The 25,920-nt window shown below is 44.3% G+C and overlaps 1 protein-coding gene across 3 annotated transcripts in view; it reads right to left on the bottom strand.

Moving 5' to 3' along the window:
• Positions 1–22,630: 22,630 nt before the first annotated feature.
• The window catches only part of FGFRL1 (fibroblast growth factor receptor like 1), a 165,536-nt gene continuing 162,246 nt past the window's right edge, over positions 22,631–25,920 (bottom strand). For all 3 annotated transcript variants that reach the window (XM_083503446.1, XM_083503448.1, XM_083503447.1), the window contains exon 7: positions 22,631–24,215. In XM_083503446.1, the coding sequence (XP_083359572.1) occupies positions 23,794–24,215 (422 nt within the window). In that variant the 3' untranslated portion in view covers positions 22,631–23,793. The remainder of the gene's footprint in view (positions 24,216–25,920) is intronic.

The raw sequence follows: 25,920 nt of genomic DNA, 5'->3' as shown, positions 1-25,920 counted from the left end.
CATGTGTTTTCCAGTCACTGAGCAATGGCATCTATGGCCTAAGGAAATTGTAAAAGACAATGAGGTGTGTCCCTGAATCTTTAAGGCAGGAATCCTACTTCCTTTTGTTGGCTGACTCTTGGATTAGTGTACTGAACCAGGAGATCTGCAGGATTTAACTTCCTTCCGCAGGGCCTGTAAGACAGAGCTATTCCACCTGGCTTTCAATTTGAATTTAGCCTGATCTTTTATTCCCCTTCCTTCCCTCCCTCCCCCTCCCCTTTTTATGAAGATTACCCGCTCTGGGATCCCATAGCTAATTCTCCCCTGGTCTCCTCGCTGGCCCAAATAGGACTAATTTAACCAGCTAGCCCTGGTGATCATCTAATGTTTATTGGATGGATTTCCCACCTAAATTGATTTTTGAATTCTGAATTTATTGTTATTCACGTTTTATACTGTATTTTATGCTGTTTTTTGTTGCATCAATTAAGTGTTTTAAATTTGTTGTTAGCAGCCCTGAGCCTTTTTTTTCTGAACCGGGAAGGGCGAGGTATAAATAAATTTTTTTTATTATTATTATTCAAACCCCAACTAAGTTATGAAGCTCGCCAGGAGACTTGGGGTAGTCAACATCTCTCAATCCATGGTGTAAGAAATAATCACCTGCTTTTTCTTTTTTCTTATGTTTTCTATCATAAAGCAAAACTGTGTCTGAAGGGGATGTTGTGAATAATCCTCGTTCAGACTGCGTAGCACAAGGCTGTCAGTTCTGAGTTAATAGAAAATGACAGTAAAGACTGATTTTTAAAAACCACCTCTCAATCCAACCTTTCTCAAAGGATAAAATAGGAAGAAAGTCAAACCACATAGACGGCCTTGAACCCTTTGGAGGAAAGGTAGGATATAAAAGCGATAAATGTTTATTTAAAATAGCTTCATACCTTGTGCTTTTTTTCAGCCAGAACCCACCGGAACCAAATTCCGGCACCTCTCAGGTGGGCGCCATTGCCATTATAAGAGAACAAGGAGGTGTTCATGGTGAGTTCCAGCACCTCTTTTTCTAGAAAAATAGCACTGGTCATACGTACGCTTTTTGACATCTGTTCACTATTTTAATCTCGCCTTGCAAAACACCGCTCCTTCAGTCCTCACAAGATGTACTCACTGTTATGTACTTCATGTCTGAGTAGGGATTTGAACTTAACATTATGAAAAAACAGGTTCTTCTCTATAAAAGTTCATACCACAATATATGTGCTAGTCTTTAAAGGTAAAGGTAAAGGTAAAGGGACCCCTGACCATTAGGTCCAGTCATGGCTGACTCTGGGGTTGTGGCGCTCATCTCGCTTTATTGGCCGAGGGAGCTGGCGTACAGCTTCCGGGTCATGTGGCCAGCATGACTGAGCCGCTTCTGGCGAACCAGAGCAGTGCACGGAAACGCTGTTTACCTTCCCGCCAGAGCGGTACCTATTTATCTACTTGCACTTTGACATGCTTTCAAACTGCTAGGTTGGCAGGAGCAGGGACTGAGAAACGGGAGCTCACCCCATCGCGGGGATTCGAACCACCGACCTTCTGATCGGCAAGTCCTAGGCCCTGTGGTTTATCCCACAGCGCCACCCGCGTCCCTTATGTGCTAGTCTTTAAGGTACCACAAAATCTCAGAATCTTGAAGAACGGGTGAGTTGTTGCCTAGCTGAGACCCATGATTTCCTCCTCATTTTCCAAATGACCCTTTTATGCAAAATTAAAATTAAAATGCTTGTACATCTATTCTGATTGCAGCACACACCTGCATAATTGTCATCTAAAAAAAATTTAAATAAAAGGACCACTGTTTCCAGGACCAACTGTTTCTGGACCAACAAGTCCAGAAGCCTAGAGTGCTCTTAGCAACATTTAAAATATATATATTCCCACAGTAACCCTGTGAGAAAGATTAGGCTGAGAGGCATTGACAGGCCCAAGGTCAACCAGTGAGCTTCATGTCTGAGTGGGGATTTGAACCCGGGTCTGACACTCTGTTGCCTTTGTCCATGGAAGTGAGAGCTGGACCATAAAGAAGGCTGATCGCCGAAGAATTGATGCTTTTGAATTCTGGCGCTGGAGGAGACTCTTGAGAGTCCCATGGACTGCAAGAAGATCAAACCTCTCCATTCTGAAGGAAATCAGCCCTGAGTGCTCACTGGAAGGATAGATCCTGAAGCTGAGGCTCCAATACTTTGGCCACCTCATTAGAAGAGAAGACTCCCTGGAAAAGACCCTGATGTTGGGAAAGATGGAGGGCACAAGGAGAAGGGGATGTCAGAGGACAATATGGTTGGACAGTGTTCTCGAAGCTACAAACATGAGTCTGACCAAACTGCGGGAGGCAGCGGAAGACAGGAGTGCCTGGCGTGCTCTGGTCCATGGGGTCATGAAGAGTCGGACACTACTAAACGACTAAACAACAACAACAACTGACACTCTAACCACCATACAACACTAGCTCTCAACAACCTCTCTTAAGAACAAGGAGGAAGGAGGGAGCAATGAATTCTGGAAGTCTAGAGCGGACAAAGAAATGAGAAAGAGGGTTTCAGGGCAAAAATAAAATGTGTACAAATATGGACCCACTAAACAATGAAAGCTGGGATTTTGCAAGAAAGCGTGGGTTGGCCCTCAAAGAACCCAGACCTTTGCCTTTGGCCTACATCAGATGTTCAGTTATTTTTTCTTTCTGAATGGAGACAAGTTGTGGTTGTTTTCTTCCTTGTCAAGGTTATGGAAAGAATCAACTCTGAAAATCTATTAGTGTCCTTATTGCTCCATGCCTCAGCTATTTAAACCAGGCTGCTTGATACTGCCCCAACTGTTCAACTTTTGCGTCTTCAAAATTACACTCAAAGACAAGTGGGTGGCATTTAATCCAAAGAGACCTCAATCAACTTCTGCTATATTTGAATTTTAAAGGCAATGACAGCCCCTATTAACTATAAATAAAGCTGTTATTGCTATCATAATTCCTTTAGAATGTATTTGCATTCAGAGTCTATCATCAGTAATACAGAAACTATTTTATACTGACAAATGATCATGGGGAAACTTGATACATGAATGGCTGATAGTTTGAATGGATATGATGGTAAAATATTATCAATTTATGGAGTTCTTTGGTTTTTGACTCTGAATAATTGGAGTTAGAAAATGACTTCTTTAGATGAACAAACTTCTTTAGATGAATCCATTTACACTCAGTTACATTTTATACAAATTTCAGTAACGAACACAATAATCACTTGTAAAAATAAAACATGATTATCAGCTTACAGACGCTGATCAGATTAAGATATTTTTCAGCAATAATTTTGTCCTAATTGACCTAATAATGTTTTCTATCTATGAAGGTAGCTAGTATGTCAGCTGAATAGAATTTATGGCTTAGTAAGTGGAAATGCACGTGATGGAAGGGAGAGGAATTCGTTTGATCTGCTTCACACAGCAAACCGATCTGATTTCACACTCCCAAACTTGAATTTGGATTGTAACACAATATCCAGTTGGATGACAACACTTCTCCAGAGTTTGCAATGCATTTTTGGTTGTGTAAAAAGAGCACACAAAAATATACTTTGGTACTTAAAAGATATGTGAAAAATGCATGTTATAGGTGAACAAATGGGAAAGCACTGGAAATTGCATGTTTTACATTAAAAGGGTGCACAAAATGGCGGGGTCCATTGCTTGGTGCCCAGCAAGATGTGCAGTCAAATCAATTGACCTTTCAACTGATTATGTCCTTTCCCCAAAAGAGGTCATGCCAGAGTCTAGGATTCAAAATGGTTAAATCTTAGGCTGGCCTGGATTCTGTTACAAAAGACACAGGTCTGTTCTTTACTAGAGGTGTGCTTTCACTAATGGGGCCTCTTGCTGCTGCTGTGCTGCCGGCACACAATTTCCCAGGGCAAAGTTCTCAACTCGAGGTTAGCGGAGTTTGTAACCTGAAGCGTTTGTAACCTGAGGCGTTTGTAACTCAAGGTACCACTGTATATTGAATCAAATACAGCAGGCATGTCCATCTTGAAATAGGCTTTGATCTACAATCCAATATAAAAACTGGCGGTGATCTACCACCCAGGGATGGGTCTGGGGTGGGCGTGTGCTTACTGGGGTGCTGCTTACTTCCCCTGAGGGGGCAGGGATGGGTGCAAGGTGGGTGAGCGTGTGCCACCCGCTTCCCCCGACACCGGCTGCTTCCCCGACAGGGCTGGTGTGCGCAGTGGCAAAACGTTCCCTCTTGTGAGAGGAGCTTGCTGGCTGCTTCCCAGAGTGGGCGTGTGGTGTCAAAACAGCCCCATGGTTGACCAACATTCATCCCACGGTTTCCTGATCGATCACAAGCGACGCATAGGACATGTCTGACACAGCATGAGGGGTTCCCCCACCCCCAGCATGACCCCTTTTCAATTAAAAAAAACAACCTTACAGAATCTTGTTGTTCAATACTCTTTATATATTTATCTATAGGTGATGGTCAACAAAGTCATACTTAGAGTAGACTCATTAAAACCAATGGACATAAAAGTCGCTCATTTTATTAGGGCTTCTCTGACTATGACCAACCAATAACACTCTAAATGTTGACTTTATCTCCTGAACAAATTAATGACCCTTTCGTTTTTGTTCAATTCTTTAGTTTAGGATACCAAAGCAGGTATGATCTTTCCCATATTAGCTTTCACAAGTAATAAATCTTGGGTGCTTTTTAAAATAGAAAAAGAGGGGTATAAAATAATTAATTAAATAAATAAATAAACAGAATAATAATACATAGCTTCCACCAGCAACAAGCATGGGAACAGCTGACAGGTGGAGTTTCCATAACACTTCCTGAGACCTCTTCTTTCCCACCTATGTACACAAAGTCTTGGAGCCTTAATCATCAAAGATGGTACTGGATGAGTGATGTTTGAAGTACAAAGGTAATTATAGCAAATACACTTGTTAGCATATTATCCGAAATTGAACTCAACCAAAGAGTTAGAAGGGTGGGGGGAGAGAGAGAATAAAGGGAAAGAATATATTGGGGGGAAAATAAAATAGTGAGAATCAATTGTAGAGCAGTTTTCTTGACTGGATCCATTTCAGCTGATAAAACACTAGGGTTGCTTTCTAACCCACACCAGAAAAATAAAGCTAAATTTAAGTGTCCTGCTTGCATCTTCAAAGGGGGGGGGGGGAAGACCTAGGTACCATATTTTTTGCTCTATAAGACTCACTTTTTCCCTTCTAAAAAGTAAGGGGAAATGTGTGTGCCTCTTATGGAGCAAATGCAGGCTGCGCAGCTATCCCAGAAGGCAGAACAGCAAGAGGGATTGCTGCTTTCGCTGCGCAGCGATCCCTCTTGCTGTTCTGGCTTCTGAGATTCAGAATATTTTTCTTTCTTGTTTTCCTCCTCCAAAAACTAGGTGCGTCTTGTGGTCTGGTGTGTCTTATAGAGTGAAAAATACGGTAATTACTGACACCAATACCAGCTTAATACCAGGAAAAAGATTCCTGTATTGCAGGGGTTGGACTAGATGGAGCTTGAGGTACCTTCCAAGTCTATGATTCTGTTACCTGCTGTGTAAACTCTTGCACAAGCAAAGGAATGAGAAAGTATAAAGCAATTCAGCTACAGAAGAACATGAATCATCCCCCAAATATAATTTTCTCCAACACTCTGTTCAAATGGTGATTCTGGATCACAGCTAGGACTGCCCTCAGTTTCAGTTGATGCTCACGTTCTGAAAAGATGTCTATCCGTATTTTTTTGGTGGGGAGGGAGAGAATTTGATACGATACCTTCCTATACCACACTGAAATGTTTAAATGTTTCTTTGATTGTCCTTGAATCATTCCGCCATCCTTGCCATGCTTTCCTGCCACACCAGTGTGGTGCGCCACGCCTTGTGAGAGCCACTGATATAGATGCTGAACAGCAATAGGGAAAAGACTGTAGCCTGCCGAAATGCAGTCTACTCTCTGCAGATGACCTTTTAGGAAGGAGTGGAGTAGGATACTTAGAGGGTCCTTAGTCAATTGTAGCCAAGCAACTGAGGAATCCAGTAGAAGAGTTCCATTGGCCCTCTCCAGCTTTGGGAACAGCTCATCTGCAAGGGCGACAAAGGCTGAGTCAGTACGAAAACCATACCTGAACCATAGCTGTCAACTGTCCCTTATTTGGCGGGAAAGTCCCTTATCCCAGCGCTGTGTCCCGCTGCTGTCCCTTATTGATGATGTCCCTTAAATTTCCCGGGTTTCAAAGGAAGCAGCTCCTCTCCCTCCCTCCCTCCCTGCCGGCCAGGGAGGAGGGAGGCTCCAACTGTGTTGCTTGGCTGCGTTGCTCACCCAATAAGGAGTCTAAGAACGACTGGGGGGGGGTGGAGCTTGCATGCCTTGTGCCGATCAAATCGGCCGCGTTGCCTGGAGACTCGCCTTTGCTCAGCGCTTCCCAGCGGAGAGGTGACGGTGGTTTTCCTTGCTGCATCCCCTTTGCCGGGTTGCTGCGCTGTGGGAACCACCGCTTGAGGCTTTGTTTGGCTGCTGGCTGGGCTTTCTGCCTTTGGCTCGGAGGGGCTCAGAAGTTGAACATACCTGTGCCTGGAAAATCCCTTATTTTGGCTGCTGATCCCTTATTTTCGAGGCTGCTGGTCCCTTATTTTCAAATCTGTAAGTTGACAGCTATGACCTGAACCCAGATTGAAACAGATCCAGATCTACCAACCCAGATTCCCATACTTCAAAATGGAACTTTGAATTCAGCTCTCTGGGGCCTGACATCAAAGGGTACAAAAGGAACTTGCAGAGGTTTTAAAACAGAGGTTGGTTGGTTGGTCACCTGTCAGGGATCCTTCAGCTGTGATTCCTGCATTGCAGGGAGTTGGACTAGATGACTCTCAGGATCCCAACCAACTCTACAATTCTAGGATACTGCTGTTTTTGTTGTTTAGTCATGTCCGGCTCTTCGTGGCCCCATGGACCAGAGCACGCCAGGCACTCCTGTCTTCCACTGCCTCCCGCAGTTTGGTCAAACTCATGAGGGTGAAAGAGGAGAGCGCAAAATATGGTCTGAAGCTCAACATCAAAAAAAGTAAGATCCTGGCCACTGGGCCCATCACCTCCTAGAAAATGGAAGGGGAAGAAATGGAGGCAGTGAGAGATTTTACTTTCTTGGGCTCCATGATCACTGCAGATGGTGACAGCAGCCACGAAATTAAAAGACGCCTGCTTCTTGGGAGAAAAGCAATGACAAACCTAGGCAGCATCTTAAAAAGCAGAGACATCACCTTGCCAACAAAGGTCCGTATAGCTAAAGCTATGGTTTTCCCAGTAGTGATGTATGGAAGTGAGAGCTGGACCATAAAGAAGGCTGATCGCCGAAGAATTGATGCTTTTGAATTATGGTGCTGGAGGAGACTCTTGAGAGTCCCATGGACTGCAAGAAGATCAAACCTCTCCATTCTGAAGGAAATCAGCCCTGAGTGCTCACTGGAAGGACAGATCCTGAAGCTGAATTGTTTAAACCCTACAGTGATTCCTCATGTGGTGCAGCCAGAAGCTCTAGCGGTCTGCAGAGATGCTATGGTAAATAGCAGGGAGTTGATTTAGCCACACATTTTGTGAGGCGTATTTCTCATTGATCTGGCTCCAATCTATAAAACGTAAATAGTATGTACAATGTTCCTCTTTTATTCAGAAGACTTAATGCATGCAAGGTTTCAAAAAGCAGAACCATTTCTTAGTTGGGCTGTTTAGCTATTGCTGTAATATAAATAACAGTTGGAACCATGTCTTTGTATCCAGTATGGCAAACAGCTAAATTTATCCTTGATGTAACACATTGGGTTGCAAGAAGACACCCAGGAGACATGGTTGAGTCAAAGGTTCTTGAAAAATGGATTTGAAAATGAATGTACCCTTTCCAGTTAAATACAACATCCAAAGATCTCATCACAAGGTTAGTAGTTTTACCCATTCACGACTTACTGTTCTCGTGAGCCAAAATGTTGTGGTTATTGACAAGCCTTGGACAGCTCACTGTTAGCAATTTTGGCGGATGTGCCACAAACCAGTCTGAGCTGTCTCCTGAGTAAAGCTAGGCCCACTGCTGATTTCCTCCGAAACTCTCTGTGGAGATTGCCAGGCACATTCCTTTCCATAGTCGACAACTCTTGAAGAGCTCAGGGGAGAAGAAAATGAGTCAAGGACCCTATTTATGGCCGTAGACTTATGCCAGAAAATATGTTGGGTAAGAAAAATCTCATTTTTGCATTGCTCTCTTTCAACGCTGACATTAATGTGAATAAAAATCAACATCGATGTAAATTAGCTCAGCAATTTCAAAAGGGCACCTTTACATATTTAGAATATTTATGACAGAAACAGACAGATTGGCACCAAAATGCTGAATCCGTTTACAGCGGATCTTGGTGATTTCAATGGTACTTGGGGCCAAACTTAACACTATATGCAGGTGCACATATAAGCATTACCCTCATGGCCATTTTGTAAACAGAAAATATTGCTTCTAGTGTTGTGATCAGAATAATAATAATAATAATAATAATAATAATAATAATAATAATAATTTTTATTTATACCCTACCCTCCCCAGCCAAGGCCGGGCTCAGGGCGGCTAACAAGCAATCATAAAAATGAGTTGAATGAATACAACTTAAAAACAAGATTAAAATACAACATTAAAATATTGAAACATTAAAATGAGAATGAGAAAAAGATGGTACTTTAATCATTTCCCCATTTATCTTCCTGCCCCTATTTGTATGACTGTGCATGGACCTCCTGATCTTCTATGTGGCCCCAATCTGTGGCCCCCAGATCAGAACAATTCACCCTATGCCAGTCCCTGCACCTCAGGTGCATCCAACTGCCAACCTAGCAGTTCGAAAGCACGTCAAAGTGCAAGTAGATAAATAGGTACCGCTCCGGCGGGAAGGTAAACAGCGTTTCCGTGCGCTGCTCTGGTTCGCCAGAAGCGGCTTAGTCATGCTGGCCACATGACCCGGAAGCTGTACGCCGGCTCCCTCGGCCAGTAAAGCAAGATGAGTGCCGCAACCCCAGAGTCGGCCACGACTGGACCTAATGGTCAGGGGTCCCTTTACCTTTAAGAACAATAAAATCCAGAAAATGTGCTGTAAGACAAACTCTCTATTACTAATAATCAGCAAGTCTCTTCTTGGGGTTTCAATGTCTGTTGCATTAGGCTTGGTCAGAAAAGGTAGCTCTGTGGCACATTATACTCTAAAACAAGGTGGTCTTGGATTCCATCTTGACTTTTTCCCACCCCGATTGGTTGCTGTAAGCAATGAACATGGGGAGCAGTATCACCAAGAAATTTCTGCCAAGGAAAAGAGGTATGAAGGCAGGTGGAGTCCCAGCATGCTGGCGTATTTCTTGTTAACATTTGGAAGAGATGCTAAAGAAGCAAAATGTAGCTAGAAAATAGCACCAGTAAAATTTTAGATATGTTCGTTATTTAATAAATACAGTACTCCTGTTCACAGATACCTTTTTTCTTGCTTACATTAAAAATAAATTCTGTAGTGATGGGTCATAGACAAAATGCAAAGTCGTTTCCAAGTTCAAAGCTATTTTGTGTAAGATACACCGTACTTTTTGCATGAGATAAAATTCTGTGGGTTTTTTTGATCACACGGTGGATTTATTGAGGTAAAGTCAGGCTAAAGTCACATTTTGGTCTTATATTTTGATTCAGAATGGCAGCTGGTGTCCAAATAGTGATGAAGTCCACCACCCCCACCTCCGAAAGCCTTGTGCTGAGTATGTCAATTATATCTTGAGAAGCGGGCCAACCCTATGCCAAAAAATGGGCAAATTCACATTAAAGTGACATTTCAGTCAGCCATCTTGATTCAAAATGGAGGACAGGGCAGGTAACTGACCAGTAGGATTACTATAATGAGGGTTTATTCCTGAAGATGGTTTAGAAGCTACAGCTAGTGCAGAAAGCAGCAGCCAGGATGTCAGCTACTATGTTTGAAGAGGACTGTGTAGCCTGTCTCTGTTTCTGAGCCCAATTCAGGACCCTAATGCTGACAAATAAAGGCCTAAATGATTTTGGCCCAAAATATCTGAAAGAACTCTCTATATGCTCATGTGTTAAGATAGTCAGGAGAAGCCCTTTCTGAAGGTATGTGTTGTGGTGGCACAGAATAGAGTCTTCCCATCTCATTCCTCATCTCAGGAATGACATCTCCTCAGAGGTTCATCTGACACCCAAAAGTGACTGCTCATTTCTATGCCTGGGCTTTGAGTGGGGGTTAAGTTACTGTAGCAGTGTTTGTTGTAACCCACACTGAGGTCATCAGATGAAGAGTGAGCTGATTTACCGTATTTTGCGCCCCATAGGACGCTCCGGCCCATAGGACGCACCTAGGTTTTTGGGGGGGGGGAATAAAGGGGGGAAAAATTATTTCCTCCCCAGGTGCGGGGCTGGAAGAACCAGGTCGGGGAACAGTGGGAAGGCACGCTCTGCCTCCCTGCTGTCCCCCAAGCTTGTGGGGCTGGCGATGGGGAGAAGTGCGCTGATCCTGGGACTGCAGGCAGCTCTGCGCCGCCATCCGGAGCGGGGCGGGACTTAGCGCCCCGCTCCCGGTGGCCGCGCAGAGCTGCGCTGATCCCGGGACGGCAGGCAGCTCTGCGCCACCATCTGGAGCGAGGCGGGACTTAGCGCCCCGCTCCGGATGGCGGCGCAGAGCTGCCTGCAGTCCCGGGATCAGCGCAGAGCTGCGCTGATCCCGGGACTGCAGGCAGCTCTGCGCAACCCTCGGAGCCGGTCTCCCGAGGGTTGCGCAGAGCTTCCTGAAGCCTGGAGAGCAAGAGGGGTCGGTGCGCAAGCTTCAGCGAAAGCCTGCATTCGCCTCATAGGACGCATACACATTTCCCCTTCATTTTTGGAGGGGAAAAAGTGCGTCCAATAGGGCAAAAAATACGGTATTTGTTTCATGAATAAATAAAAGTCTTGTTGTTGTTGTTTAGTCGTTTAGTTGTGTCTGACTCTTTGTGACCCCATAGCCCAGAGCACACCAGGCACTCCTGTCTTCCATTGCCTCCCACAGTTTGGTCAAACTCATGCTGGTAGCTTTGAGAACACTGTCCAACCATCTCGTCCTCTGTCGTCCCCTTCTCCTTATGCCCTCCATCTTTCCCAACATCAGGGTCTTTTCCAGGGAGTCTTCTCTTCTCATGAGGTGGCCAACGTATTGGAGCCTCAGCTTCAGGATCTGTCCTTCCAGTGAGCACTCAGGGCTGATTTCCCTCAGAATGGAGAGGTTTGTTCTTCTTGCAGTCCATGGGACTCTCAAGAGTCTCCTCCAGCACCATAATTCAAAAGCATCAGTTCTTCAGCGATCAGCCTTCTTTATGGTCCAGCTCTCACTTCCATACATCAAATAAAAGTCTAAATGGCCTTTATTCTTTATCTCTATCTATCTATATATTATAATAACAGTAAAATTTGGAGGTGTTCTGCATGCTTCTAGATCCAGCGCAGTCACTGGAATCCCCAGTGATGTCACTGGTGAGGAGCACCGGCCACAAGCTATGGTGTACCTGGGCAGATGTTGCTTCATCTGAAATATCAACTCTCACTGCCACCAACTCCAAAGCGGTTTTCTGTACATGTTTGCATGACTAATTTGAACATTCCTTTATTGTGGGGAAGGGGGAGGAAAGGAACATTCCATTGTGATTCATAGGCAACCTAGCTGCAGGTGCAGAGAAATGAACTTCAGAATCTCAAACTGGAGAACATTAATAACACATATGTGCACTGTGTGTGTGTGTGTGTGTGTGTGTGTGTGTGCCCAATGAAATAGTTTCCTCTTAAGAAGGAAAGTCTCCTGGGAATATCCCTTCCCATACACTTTTATTTATGCAAAATTCCTCAGGGGCTTATGAGTATTTGTTCCTAAGTTAAGAGCACAAAATACAGTTTTACGTGAACCAAAATATAACAGAGTAGGGGGGTGGTTAAGGAGATCCCACTACGTGATTATCCTTTAGACTCTCCTGGAAAAGGAACATAAGAAATTTCTTGGCCATAAATCTCTGTCATATGGCTTGTGCCCAGACTTTGCACATATCCTTGAAAAGCATAAGACTGAGTTGCGGGGAACTGGGCAACTTTTAAAAGGAATAAGTGTTTCTGATCCGCAAACTGACATTACAGAAGCAAATAAAATAAGTCAAATGAAATAAGCAATATATGTGCAACACAGTCTTATGGGCAAGGTGTTACTACTACTACCTTTTGCCCACCTTGTATAAGATAAACATAGTACCTCTCAAATGTATCATTGCTTTCTTCATTAAAGCCTTTTTCAACAGTCAATATTTATTGTTCTAGCAAACTTGATCCATTTCCTAATACTGAGCTTATAGAAAGCTGCTGTTTGGGTCCCAGGTGTGTTTGGTTTCTTCAAACATTAACACATTGCTGAGAAATGAACCAGAAATTATCCTTACCACGACTCTAGGGAGCATGTATTATGAAGTGAGGCTGTCCATGAAATTGGCATATTCAAAATAGAAAGATAGTAATACTGCCAAAAATAACATTCAACACTTAACACATCTGTGGGCATTAGTCTCTGGGAAGGACACTAATAATCACATTGTCAACATAGATACCAACTGAATAAGCCATTAATGATTTGGTGCGCAGCTTCCCAATAAATGTATAGAATGTAAAAAGCAAAACATCATTGAAGCACTAGGATTCTTCTGGTACATTATGTTCCTTCCCCCTTACCAAGGTATTTGCAAATGAACACCACTGTGCTGGGATACAAGGATCCAAATCTCTCCTCTGATAAAATCTTAAGTCTTTCACATGCAATGCAGTGATCAGTGCTCTGCAAGAAGAAATGTGTCACAACCTCTGGTGCTTTTAAGTTGCATAACATCACAAGTTTTCCATGCTGATCATAGGAGCCAATTCCTAGCAGCTGAGGTCCCTTTGACCCTCCCCAATGTTGATGGGCATTGCCATTCAAACAGTGTCACCACATCATGTGACCAATTATGTTCCTCTTTTTTATAATAATTTCTATTTATTTTAAAACATATTGTTTAACAAACATTCCACCAAATTTCACTTCATATACAGTCTTTTTGGACTTCCATCAGCGCCTCTGTAGATCTTCCATATTTATAATTTCTTCTGCATTTCTTGAATTCATATTGCCTTTAATTATCACAACTAATATTATCCTTTTTGTTCAATAGTGCAGTAATACAAATTATTCCCCTCACAAAACTTCCTGCAAACCTACAAATGTAATCTGGTCATCACAATTACTTTTCATATAGTCCATAAATTTACGCCAATCTTCCGTGAATCTCTGGTCCCGCCGGTTTCAAATTCTTCCCGTTAGTTTATTTAATTCTGCGTAGTCCATCAGTTTCATCCTCCAAGACCAATTATGTTCCTCAACCCCCAATATTTTATTTAAGTTGGCACCCTTGATGCTGATGTTTCAGCACAAAATGCTTTTGAACCCTTCCCACATATCTGGGTGCTCCAAGACTTTCATGTACTTTGTGTTCCTTTCTGTCACTCTGGTCCTGTTCTACCAAGAACTGGCTTGGGGGAAATGCTTCTGTCATGGAGTTTCCACTTGAACCGCTACTGAAAGGTAAGTGGGGGCACTGAAAGGTTCTTCTAAAGCCCATTTACACACTCGACTCCCTCAGCTTAAAGTGGGTCCAAAGCTCTCCTTCTGTGGCAGGGAAAGCTATTTATACGTTTTTGAAAGTTTAAACCCGCTCTGAAGTTGGATTAGCAATGGCAGATCCCTCACTAAACTATAGGCATCTAAACTAAGGATAGACAGCTGTTCTTGGCTGGGAATCCAGCTCTGAAATACACTTGATGTACATACATGGCTTCTTGGCTACCTCGTGGATGCCCATCTGTTACGCTGGCACTGTGCTTGCTTAGGCGCTGGTCAGTCCTTTGCCCTTGGGTAATGCACAAAGCATTCCCTGGTGCCTAAGGCCAAGCAGTGTCACATGGCAGGAGATGTCTACTTGAAGAAGTCTTCACATCTTTCCTTGGTGAATATGGCGAAAGCAATGCCTTCTTGCATTCCAGCCACACCTGCTCACGACAAATCACCAAAATATAGGAGCAAACAAACAATAGAAGCTGTGGAATCCATGGAAACTCATGGCTGTCAACAATCGGACAGGTTCTGTTACACTGCATTCTTGAAATACATATGATTACCAATGGCGATATTAACATTAAAGGGCCTGCCATCGGTCAGGCACCGGGACCAGCAGGACAAATCAAATTTCAAAGGAGTGAATGCAGCTGACACTCAAGATATCACTTGTAGAGGCGGCTCAAGAAGAGAAGGAGGGAACCTATACCTAGCAGCCCCTTTTGCATAGCGGAAAAAATGGCTTTAGATTATCTAGGGAGAGATAAAAGAGAGTGAGTGGAATTAGCGCACCTTTAAAGGGAGAGAAGTGTTAGAGATGGATCTATTTTCATCATTTAGGACCTGATCCAAAGCCCAACAAAGCTAACATATTTAGCGCTAAATTGACTGGGCTTTGAAGAAAATGACAACCTTGTATGCCCTCTTAAAATAGATACAGAGTGCTTAACGAAGACACTAACGGCAACCTCATGAGCTCTATAAACAGAGAGATATAAAACAGGGTAGCTTTGTGTTTGGTGGCATTGTGGTGCACTATTGCACACCTGAGGGATGCGGGTGGTGCTGTGGGTTAAACCACAGAGCCTGGGGCTTGCCGATCAGAAGGTCGGCGGTTCGAATCCCCGCGACAGGGTGAGCTCCCGTTGCTCGGTCCCTGCTCCTGCCAACCTAGCAGTTCTAAAGCACGTCAAAGTGCAAGTAGGTAAATAGGTACCGCTCTGGCGGGAAGGTAAACGGCGTTTCCGTGCACTGCTCTGCTTCACCAGAAGCGGCTTAGTCATGCTGGCCACATGACCTGGAAGCTGTACGCTGGCTTCCTCGCCAATAGAGCGAGATGAGTGTCGCAACCCCAGAGTCGGTCACGACTGGACCTAATGGTCAGGGGTCCCTTTACCTTTACCTTTATTGCACACCAGCTGGATAGACATAGTCTTTCCTGCTGCATGCCGTGCCTTATTTTCTATCTGTTGCATTTAGGGACGGAGGAGGAAGTTGTTAGCATGCTTTTCATAATGGGAGAACTGAACCTGGTGCTCCTGAACTTGCTTGCAGGTCAGGACACAATACCCCATCAGACTATGTACTGTTATCATAGAGTTGGAAGGAATCCTGAGGGTCATCTAGTCCAATGCAGGAATCTCAACTAAAGCATCCATGTCAGATGGCTACCCAACCTCTGTTTAGAAACCTGCAAGGAAGGAGAGTCAACCCCCCGCCCAAGAGAGTCCATTCCACTGTCTTACAGTCAGGAAGTTATTCCTGTTGTTTAGTCAGAATCTCCTTTCTTGTAGCTTGAAGCCATTGGTTTGAGTCCTACCTTCTAGAGCAAGAAAAAAGATGCTTGCTCCATCTTCCATGTGACAGCCCTTTAGATATTAGAAGATGGAAATAATATCTCCTCATTTCCAGGCCAAATAGCCAGCTCCTTCAACCATACCTCATAAGGCTTGGTTTCCAGCCCTTTGATCATCTTGGTCGCCCTCCTCTGCACACATTCCAGCTTGTCAATATTCTTCTTAAATTGTGGCGCCCAGAACTGGATACAATATTCCAGGTGTGGTCTGACCAAGGCAGAATTGTGTGGTACTATTACTTCCCTTGGACACCATGCTCTTGGTCAGGTGGCTTCCACCACTCCTCCTCATCCAGCCAGTCTCGGACATTTGTGAAAGAGCCAAACTGTATGCAAGAAAGCTCTGAACATGGATTTGAGGACCCTTGAATAGGGAGGGAAGCGTCAATGCGAGCATTTGCTCAGACATAGCGACTTCATGCAAGTGGAGTGTTTTGCTTACATACTGCATTCAGCTCACATGAAGCATGGTGTCAACAACTCAGTCTCAACAACTGATCCACTGGGTAAGAGCTGTGTAGCTCATCTGGACTGACGCTCCACCAAGTCTGTGGAGATTATGTTCTTGCTCATAGTTTACTGCCAGCTCGCTCCTGACAACTAGACTGAATTTTGAGCTGAACCATCAGGGTTGTGAAGGCTCCAGCAATGAATATCGAGATGAAGGTCTCTTGTCTCCTGTCTACCAGCTCCATCTGGTATGCAGGCTGAGACCCTACCTGCCTGTGGACTGTCTCGCCAGAGTGGTGCATGCTCTAGTTATCTCCCACTTGGACTACTGCAATGCGCTCTACGTGGGGCTACCTTTGTAGGTGACCCAGAAACTGCAATTAATCCAGAATGCGGCAGCTAGACTGGTGACTGGGAGTGGCCGCCGGGACCATATAACACCGTTCTTAAAGGATCTACATTGGCTCCCAGTACGTTTCTGAGCACAATTCAAAGTGTTGGTGCTGACTTTTAAAGCCCTAAACGGCCTCGGTCCTGTATACCTGAAGGAGCGTCTCCACCCCCATCGTTCAGCCCGGACACTGAGGTCCAGCGCCGGGGGCCTTCTGGCGGTTCCCTCATTGCGAGATGTGAGGTTACAGGGAACCAGACAGAGGGCCTTCTTGGTAGTGGCGCCCGCCCTGTGGAATGTGAAGGAAATAAGCAGCTATCTTCTCTTTAAAAGACATCTGGAGGCAGCCCTGTTTAGGGAAGTTTTTAATATTTAATGCTGTATTGTTTTTAACACTTGATTGGAAGCTGCTCAGAGTGGCTGGGGAAACTCAGCCAGATGGGTGGGGTATAAATAATAAACATGCCCAGAGTGGTTGGGGAAACCCAGTCAGGTGGGTGGTTTCTGATGCTCCTCCTCCTCCCCCAGGCTACCCATGCCCCATCCAGAATTCTACCCAGTTTAGGGGTGGAACTGTGGGCAGATCTCTGCTAAAGGAGCATCTTAGCTGACAGAGCCTTTACACAGAGAATGGTGAAAACATCAGAGATGGTGGATTTGAATTCTGGTGACATCAAGTCTTTCATCTCAACCCAATGCCCATCCATCAATTACCTAGTGAGTGTAGAACCATTAACTATTTATTCAGCAGTTAACTATTCAAATACATGCTCTTCTGAGCAAGAAAACAACTGGTGTACAAAATGTGGCCAATGGAATATGATAATCAGAACATGCTAAGCAGGCAGTGTTACAAAGGTACTGCTCTTTAGCATGGAAACGAGCCAGAAGTAATAAAACCACCATAAAAACGTCAATATGACATATGGCAAAGCATTGGCTTTTTATGGCTACAACTTGTAATGAACTGGAAAACAACCCGAGCTGCCATTTTTACTTACGACTCTTGTTAAGTGGATCTTCAGCTTGCTTTAATATGAAAGCAATTGATGGAAATGTGATTAATGTGACAAAAGCCACATGGGAAGGTATATGCCTGTCTGTAGATCAACCCCCAATTAAAATAAAACTGAACTAGAAAGCGTTACGATGGCGGAAGTAATGTATGAATTTATCAAAGTGTGTTGTAACATTTCAGCATAGCTTTTGAACTGAATGGCTGAAAACAAGTGTCACCCAAGGCTTTCCTGAAGTGATTATTTAATACTCCCCAGTTCTGAAGTTTAAAGCACCAGAGGAGGGAAAAACCCTTTCAACATCTGTGTTCAAGAGAGCTGAGAGCCTGTACACAGAGTGATTTGTGGAAAGGATGACTGCTCACCTGGCAACCTCTTCCTTCACACTGCCAGCCCATTCATAAAGGCAGCTCTGGTGTGGCCAGACAATTCACCCATTTTGCCAAAGGAAAAGCAACAGTGGCCCCTTTTCTCCCCCCCCCCCCAAAAACCCCATCTGGTTATGAACCCATGGATTCTGATTCTGCATATGGCAGAAAATGTATTGCTTCACGGGATCGACAGAGGATTCTGGGTAAAGACACATCAATAACAGTACTGGTGTCACAAAGCTTTTCCTGGCTATTATCTCTCTCACTTTTCAAAAATTGCCTTAATTAGAACCGGCAAAGGCTGCATCTCTGACAATCTGTAGCAGTGTAAATATGTTACATTCAATTATTATTATTATTATTATTATTATTATTATTATTATTATTATTGATGAGCTTTTAAAATGGAATTTTCAAGTTTATGCCAAAATCCTCATTTTCCCCGTATTTCATACCACTTCACAACGTGATTACCGATTCCACACTTTTAAAAACTGCAATATTTTGATAAATTTCTCACTTTGAGAAGGCTGAAAAGTACAAGACCGGGGGGGGGGGCAGTTTAGAAACACTTTGAACTTTTGACATTTGAGACCAAGTTCACAGGCCAGATTGACAAGGGATTTTTGTTTCAGCTACACTAATGCCACTTCTGTGACTGTAGTTCACCATACAGCAGACACTCCTATATCCATTAGGAGATTCTGGTAACTTTTAGCAGAAACCTTGGCCTGAACAATACTATTTTTGTTAAAATAAATGAAGTCGCAGTCTGTTGTCCTGTATCATTAGTTCAGGAAAATGTGTATCAAAATTTGGTAGAACACAGGCTGCATATACACTACAAATAATCCTGGGAAAGCGTGTTCTCCTTCATGGAGAGCACGTGTTGCGGTGGGGGCCGCCAGGACACTCCAAAGTTGGGGGCGGGCTAATTGTTCGTTGGCCACTGATGCGATTGGGGCTTCCCTTGTTGTTGGGATGAAGTTAATGTTGCCATTTGTTGAGTGACAGCCAGAAATGCTAAAACTCCTTGCACGAGGCTAGGGCTTCCTCTTTTCGACCGTGCATCGGATTGCCCATCCCCCCCTCCCTAGAATTAGGGTTGTTCGCTTTGACCTTGCTATGCCTGTCATGGGGTCGTCTGCTCTTGGGGCAGGGGCCCGGTAGGAATTTTGTCCATCTGGCTGATTGTCTGGGGCCATTTGGTTTTTGCCTACTGCGTAGCAAATTGTCACAACTTGTAAGGTTGCAGTTAGGCATTGGTTTATGGTTTGGTTGGTTGAGGGGCAGTGGTTGAGTGCCTGCCCTTGGTAGGTTGAGTGCCTGCCCCTCTAATGCTGCTGCTGCAAGGGACTCCGTTAAAGGAATCGGGGGCTAACTATTGCTTGTCCACTCTGTCAAGGTGGCTCGGGCCATAGCAATGAGCTCCTGGTTGCATTTGGGGTGAGGGCAGGTTCCCTGCTCCGACGCTACCCCCAAGTGTATTCCCCTTTTCTGACTTTCGCATCGTGCAGAATGTCAAGTCTGTCCCCCATGGTGGGTGCAGATAGTCACAACCCATGCCTAAGCAACCACTCACAAATTTGTATTTTAATAAAGTTGTGGCCAAAATTATGCCAAAAAATCTTAAACAAAAAATTCTGTGTGGTGTGCAAGTTATTGGGGTGGCCCTGGGGACCTCAACACACAACTGTAATTTATCCATCACATAGCTAAACCCCCAGCACTCTTAACAATATTCTTTGGGGGAAGTTATGTGCTTTAAGAGAATGGGGAGTCCGCTGCCACATTCTGCTTTTTTAAATTCAATCGGAATAGTGGATACTGATATCACATTCCCTGCTGTCCTGAGCCACAAAGAGACAACACACACCTGAAAGTGTGGAGTGGAGTCAACTATTTGCAGTAATTCTCAGTGCAATCCTAACAGTTCAGTAGGATGTACTTGCTAGGAACTGTGCTTGAGACTGGCTCATAAGCCTCCATCCCACACAAGTAAAATTCACCTAGATTTCATTAGCACTCGCCTTTGAGAATGGCCGACTGAATGGTGGAACTTATTTCTGAATAATCACACCCAGAATCAAGGCTGTATTCACTATCCCAGCTGGCACAGGGACGGGTTGATGCTTATGGCTGCTCAAATTATGTCAATTATGACCAATAAATCAAATGAATACATAATTTGCATTGGAAAACACCTGTCATTGGTACCTTCAAAGGCCTCTGCCAGATTATCAGGGGCAGGTGGCACCCGTAAGACTCGCCCTGAATCCGTCTTCTCACAAAACCTTTATGGTGTCCATGTTAACACACAACCATCAAAGCAGAAGAGTTTATTGCATTTGTAGTAGAAATGTTTCAAATAACAGCTGTGGCACTTTAGGAATAGAAAACATATGCTCAGTAGATATTTCGCTGGGTCAACCTGAGGTGTGCAGCTACAATACGGGCGACAGACAGACCAAACCTACCTGGCAAAATTCAATCGTGGTTTCACCTTTGATTCACAGCACGTACCCTTTGCTCGTGTGGAAGCCGGATTGATTTCTCCAAATTGACACCACCATTTTGTAATCTTTAGAACATCTTCGGTGACAACCCCCAAGCCATGTAAACAAAAACTCCTTGGGCACAATTTTGTGTAAGCTCCATTGGAATGAATGAGAGACATGTCAGAGCATCGCCGTTCTCAAGTGTGTTCCAAGATATAGGTACCTAGATATTGGTATCAAATCTAGTGATCTTGGGTATTCGGGTATCCAGAAAAGCTAAGGAGGAGATTCAAAATTAAATGGGAGTGCCCATGTCCAATGTATTTGGCAGTCTTACCAAGACTGCTGAGCGATCCAGGTTAGCAAAGAATTTGTAAGGTTTGTGGCAAGAAAGTTGGGGCAGCCAGCATCTACGTGGAAATACCTTCCTCTGAATTTAATGGGATTTAAACACATTAAACATGCTTATAATTTATATTTATTTATTTATAAAATTTATATCCCGCTCAAATTTAGACTATGCCTATTGCAGATAACGTAGAGGTACATGAAAATCCCTCGGCAATAATTAAGAAAGGCCCGATTCTTCAAACCATGAGCTAATACACAGGCAAAAAAAAAATTACACACCAATAATGGTAAAAAAGAACAGAGGCCTTAATAAGACAGGCTGTGAATGGCAAATGTCGTCCTTCCATCACACGTCAGTTTGCGTTCCATCATCCGTCATGCGAGGAGGATGGCAAAGTACCGTCGTTTTTGTTTCATTTTTCGACCCACTTCCCATAGAACACCAATGCTCATCACTTCTTTTGGCGACTTTACCATTGAACACTCAGCACGCCTGCAGTATCCTATGTGCAGCACTGGCACATAAGAGAGGTGGCTATAATAGGTCACATTTCTAACCCCAAATCCTATTGCTCAGGGTTACCATATTTTTCGCTCTATAGGACACACTTTTTCCCCTCCAAAAATTAAGGGGAAATGTGTGTGCGTCCTATGGAGCGAATGCAGGCTCCTTGGCTTCAGCGATAGCAACGCGAAGCCTCTGAAGCGCAGAGGGAGAGCTCCCCCCGTGCTCCGGAGGCTTCACGTTGCTTTCGCTGAAGCCTGGAGAGCGAGAGGGGTTGGTGTGCACCGACCCCTTTTGCTCTCCAGGCTTCAGGGATAGCCGCCTGAAGCCTTTGGAGCGCAGCGGGAACTTGTGCTGCGCTCCGAAGGCTTTGGGTTCTTTTTGCTGAAGCCAGGAGAGCAAGACTCTCCTGGCTTCAGCAGAGAGGGAGAGCTGCGCAGTGCCCCTTCAGCTAAGTGGGAGGAGAAATGGAAGGGGCTCCGTTTCTCCTGCCGCTTCGCTGAAGGGCCGCTGAGCAGAGAGGGGGAGATTTTTTCCCCCCTGTTCTCCCCCTCCTATGGTCCGGTGCATCCTACAGAGCGAAAAATACGGTAATTGGGTATCATGGAGGTGAGTAGAGTTCTGCCTCCCTCTTCCCCTACTCTCTCTCGGGGCAACTATCTTGCGCAGCTTACTGATGGGTTTCTGCACAGGCCCTGGAACTGAGACGAGAAGAGCATGTGCACCTCTAGTGCGGTGGTGCCGATATAGCTTGGCTGTTTGGCCTCCCCATTTTGCATTAGTTTTATCTGAAGCTACAGTATTACCCGTGCGACAGAATCACACAGAAAGGGAGCACAGAGCTTTTGACGCCTGTTTAAAAATAACCCTAGAAGAGGTCACAACATGCCACAGACCTAAGTGAGGGAGTTGTGTCGCTAGTGGCATCGAAGGAGTCTGACATTTTACCCAGCACACAAAATGAATCTCACATGGAGGAAACTGCACTTCCCCAGCAATTAAAAAAATATATGTTGCATTGTTTGAATCCTAGAAAAATGCACTGTTTAGACAACAGATTTGCTACTCTGAGGAGGAGACTGGATGGATTCTCTGCATCACGTGAGTAATGGCTGCACACTTACTGTGCAAAAAAGGGTCTCCTGGAAATACTATCCATGTGTGATCTCAAATGTAAGCTCTCCTTCAGAAGTAAACTTAACCACCATTTGATTTTTGGCAGTTTCGTGAGTGAAATCAATAAGCACCAGCTATTTGTTTAAAGTCCCTTCTTGTTGGAAAATAATCTGTAATTTCTTTTGCAAAGAACAAGATTTGTTGAACAATCTTGAGAACAAAGACAGAAAGAAACACAGGAGTGGAGCCTAGAAAAGAGGAGGAGCGGAAAGCCATTGTAACAAACCAAACAAATATATGACATTCAAGATCCTAAATAAAGTACTGTTAAAAGCTATATTTCTTATATTTGAGAACCTAGCATCTATAACAACCTGGAAAAAAAATCTTTATTTTTTGATCAAAAATATGTATAGAAATGCCTGTTTTTGAGACAAATATCATACATTTTTTTTCTTTTAAAAAATAAATTAAATATACATGTCTTCTGTTAAAACTCTATATAGATTTTAAAAGGTTTAGATCATTGGAAAATATGGTCCAGTTTTGCTGTATCCCCACCCCACCCCAAACTGAAATGAATTAAATAACAAAATGATCCCCCTTTCCCCTCCCTCCTCGCCCCCCATGCCCACAAGTGCATATTCAGCATATTCATAATTCCCTGGAGTCAATTTTTATTCTTCTTTTAAGAACCGTCTTTAACTTTGTTTTGTATTATCACTTGTCAGCTCAGAGGCACACCACTATAAATCTTGAAAAAATCTGACAATCGCAGACGAGGGCAGCATAATGGGATTGTGTTTCTTCCTTTCTTTCGTGTTCACAAAAACCAGCATGATTATCCTTATTATAATTAAATATAAATATAGCGAGTTGTACAACATTGTCCTTTGCTTTTGGGGCAATTGGGGGAAAGGGGAGCCAAGTCCTTTAAAAGGAAGCCCCCCCCCCCCGGGCCAAAGAGTGTCACCCATTCACAACTAGCTTGTTTATTGCTAACTATCAGGCAGCATTACACAACTTTAAATAGAACTCTCTCCCCCGGAAACGGCCACAGTGGCCTTTTTCGTCTTTTGCACTGTCACTCAAATGCTTCTGTGTCTAAGTTCTGCTTTGCCATCGGACCTTCTCTGCGTGTGCCAAAGGATGGAGCCACACTGGCCTCGGGCTTCCACAGGTGGCTGAAGGGCAGAAGCAGCGACCGAGGTTGGGGTTGGGCAGACAGGGTCAGGCCCAGCTTCCTTTCCCTTCTCCCGCTGGCTTTTGCAACAGGAGTTTCCCGTTTTCCAGGGAAAGCATTTGCCTTTGACCCTTTGGGAATTCCTTCATCATTCCTTTGTCACAGTAAGAACAAACGGCAACAGCAGCAACAACAAAACCCTTTCTCCGCATTTTTCTGCAAAATCGCTTCTTCTTTTTTTGGGAATAATTGGTTTTGTTCAATTTGGTTTCTTTCCCCCCCACACCTTGCTGACTCAAAGAAGTCTGCACAGAGTGTACCGCAGGATAAACTCCGCGTAGCCTTTTAGCACTGGTAATGAATGTGCTGGTGTTGGTGAACTTTGCCTTCAATGTGTGAATGCGTGTGAGTGTGGATGTCCGTGTAAATCTTTGGGTACATTTTGGAAGCCATGTTTGGGGCCAGGGCAGACCCTTGGCTCAGCAGCTGCTGCTGTTGCTGCTGCTGCTGGGCTCCTACATATTCCTCGTAGTTTATGGAGGAGATGCAGTCTTTGTCGGGGACTTGCGGCACACAGACCCGGTCCCGGGGGTGCGGCCTGTGCATAGGCGCTGCCGCGGGAGGAGAGCATGGCTTCTTCTTGGTCTGGCAGAGCCACAGAAGGATTGTTCCAAAGATGAAGACAGCTCCAGCTGGGATTCCAATGATCACTGGCCACGGAAGGCTGCTGGCAGAAGGAGCCACGGGAGGGCTGGGTGGCTTAGGATCTGGATGGCCAATTGCACGGGAACAGAAAGAGAGAGCAAGAGAGCAAAAAGGTTAATTAGAAGCAGGCCAGGGAGATTCAGATCAGAAGCCAGGCACACAGAAGCTTGCACACGCTCTCCTGAATTGTGTTTTACCTACATTGGCTCCCAGTACGTTTCCGAGCACAATTCAAAGTGTTGGTGCTGACCTTTAAAGCCCTAAATGGCCTTGGTCCTGTATACCTGAAGGAGCGTCTCCACCCCCATCGTTCTACCCGGATACTGAGGTCCAGCGCCAAGGGCCTTCTGGTGGTTCCTTCACTGCAAGAAGCCAAGTTACAGGGAACCAGGCAGAGGGCCTTATCGGTGGTGGCACCTGCCCTGTGGAAGGCCCTCCCACCAGATGTCAAAGAGAACAACTACCACCAGACTTTTAGAAGACATCTGAAGGCAGCCCTGTTTAAGGAAGCTTTTAATGTTTGATGTAACACAGTATTTTAATATTTTTTTGGAAGCCGCCCAGAGTGGCTGGGGAAGCCCAGCCAGATGGGCAGGGTATAAATATATTATTATTATTATTATTATTATTATTATTATTATTATTATTATTATTAATTATTTACTTGTCAGAGTGACACATAAAGATGGTTTCCTAACACCTGCGCTTGGTAATAAGGCAGCTCAGAGCAGATAGAGAATTGAAGCTCCTGTCAACAATGTCTTCTTCGCATCAACGCGCCAGGAGTCGGGACTTGAGCTATGCGACTTAGTTATGCACTTCAGCCTAGATGCAGCTCAACTGCAAAGGCTGGTTTTTTTCACCGCTGAATTCTGCTGCAATGCAGAGTATCTGGGCTGCAGTACACCAAGCATTTCACTGGGACTAAACCTTCGGTTAACATAGAAGGAGGTTCTCAATGCTGCTTTTGCAATGTTACTGATAAATATGGGTCAGGGGTCAGCTGAATAAGGCAGAGTTGCAGCACCCCTATTTCTGCCCCATCCCTCACCTCACCAGTCAAGACTCCACCAATCGCAACACTGCCGGAAAGGTCTCCCAGAGGAAGGAGTAATTTTTAAACCAGTAAGGGAAGGGAGGAAACCAGGAATGATATGAGGAACCTGTCGCCCCTGTGTTCCTGATTTAAAGCCTGGTAACTTATTAATTTTTATTGCTTTTCTCTTTTTTGTGAGTTTATCGATGAATCTCTAAAATGAAGAGTTTTGGTTATAAACTCGTCTGGCTATATATCACATTGACTAACTCCCCAGCCTTCCCTAAGCCTGGAAGTTACTTCCCATCCTCCCCTTCTCAAATTCCAAATCGCTTTTTCCCGAAGCTTCTTTTAATTAGTAAATAGTGACACTTGGGTATTTGCTACGCGTTTGCACAATCAATAGAATAAAAAATGTGACAAGGAATATCCTATGTAATTACTGTTGTGCCTGTGGGACAAATTGAGGACTTTGTCAATTGGACAGATGGAAGAAAGCATGTTCTGCGATGTTTTTACCATTGCAACACCCAAGGGGTCATGTAGGAAGTTCAGTGTGCATTATAGGCTCATGTATGTGGGTGTGTCTACCAGAAAAATTAAAAAGAGGGTATTAGAGCATAAAAGCTGCACTCGGTAATCATAGAATGTAGGTCCCCTTGGCGAAACACTTTACTGAATATGAACTTAAGTTTCGGACCCTACGAAGAACAAATTGAGTGGGTGGTAAC

Source organism: Podarcis liolepis (genome assembly GCF_965112155.1).
Source record: "Podarcis liolepis genome assembly, chromosome: 5".
In the NCBI taxonomy this organism is placed as follows: Eukaryota; Metazoa; Chordata; class Lepidosauria; order Squamata; family Lacertidae; genus Podarcis; species Podarcis liolepis.
The sequence above is the reverse complement of the archived record's forward strand: the minus strand, read 5'-3'. Positions and strand labels throughout refer to the sequence as shown.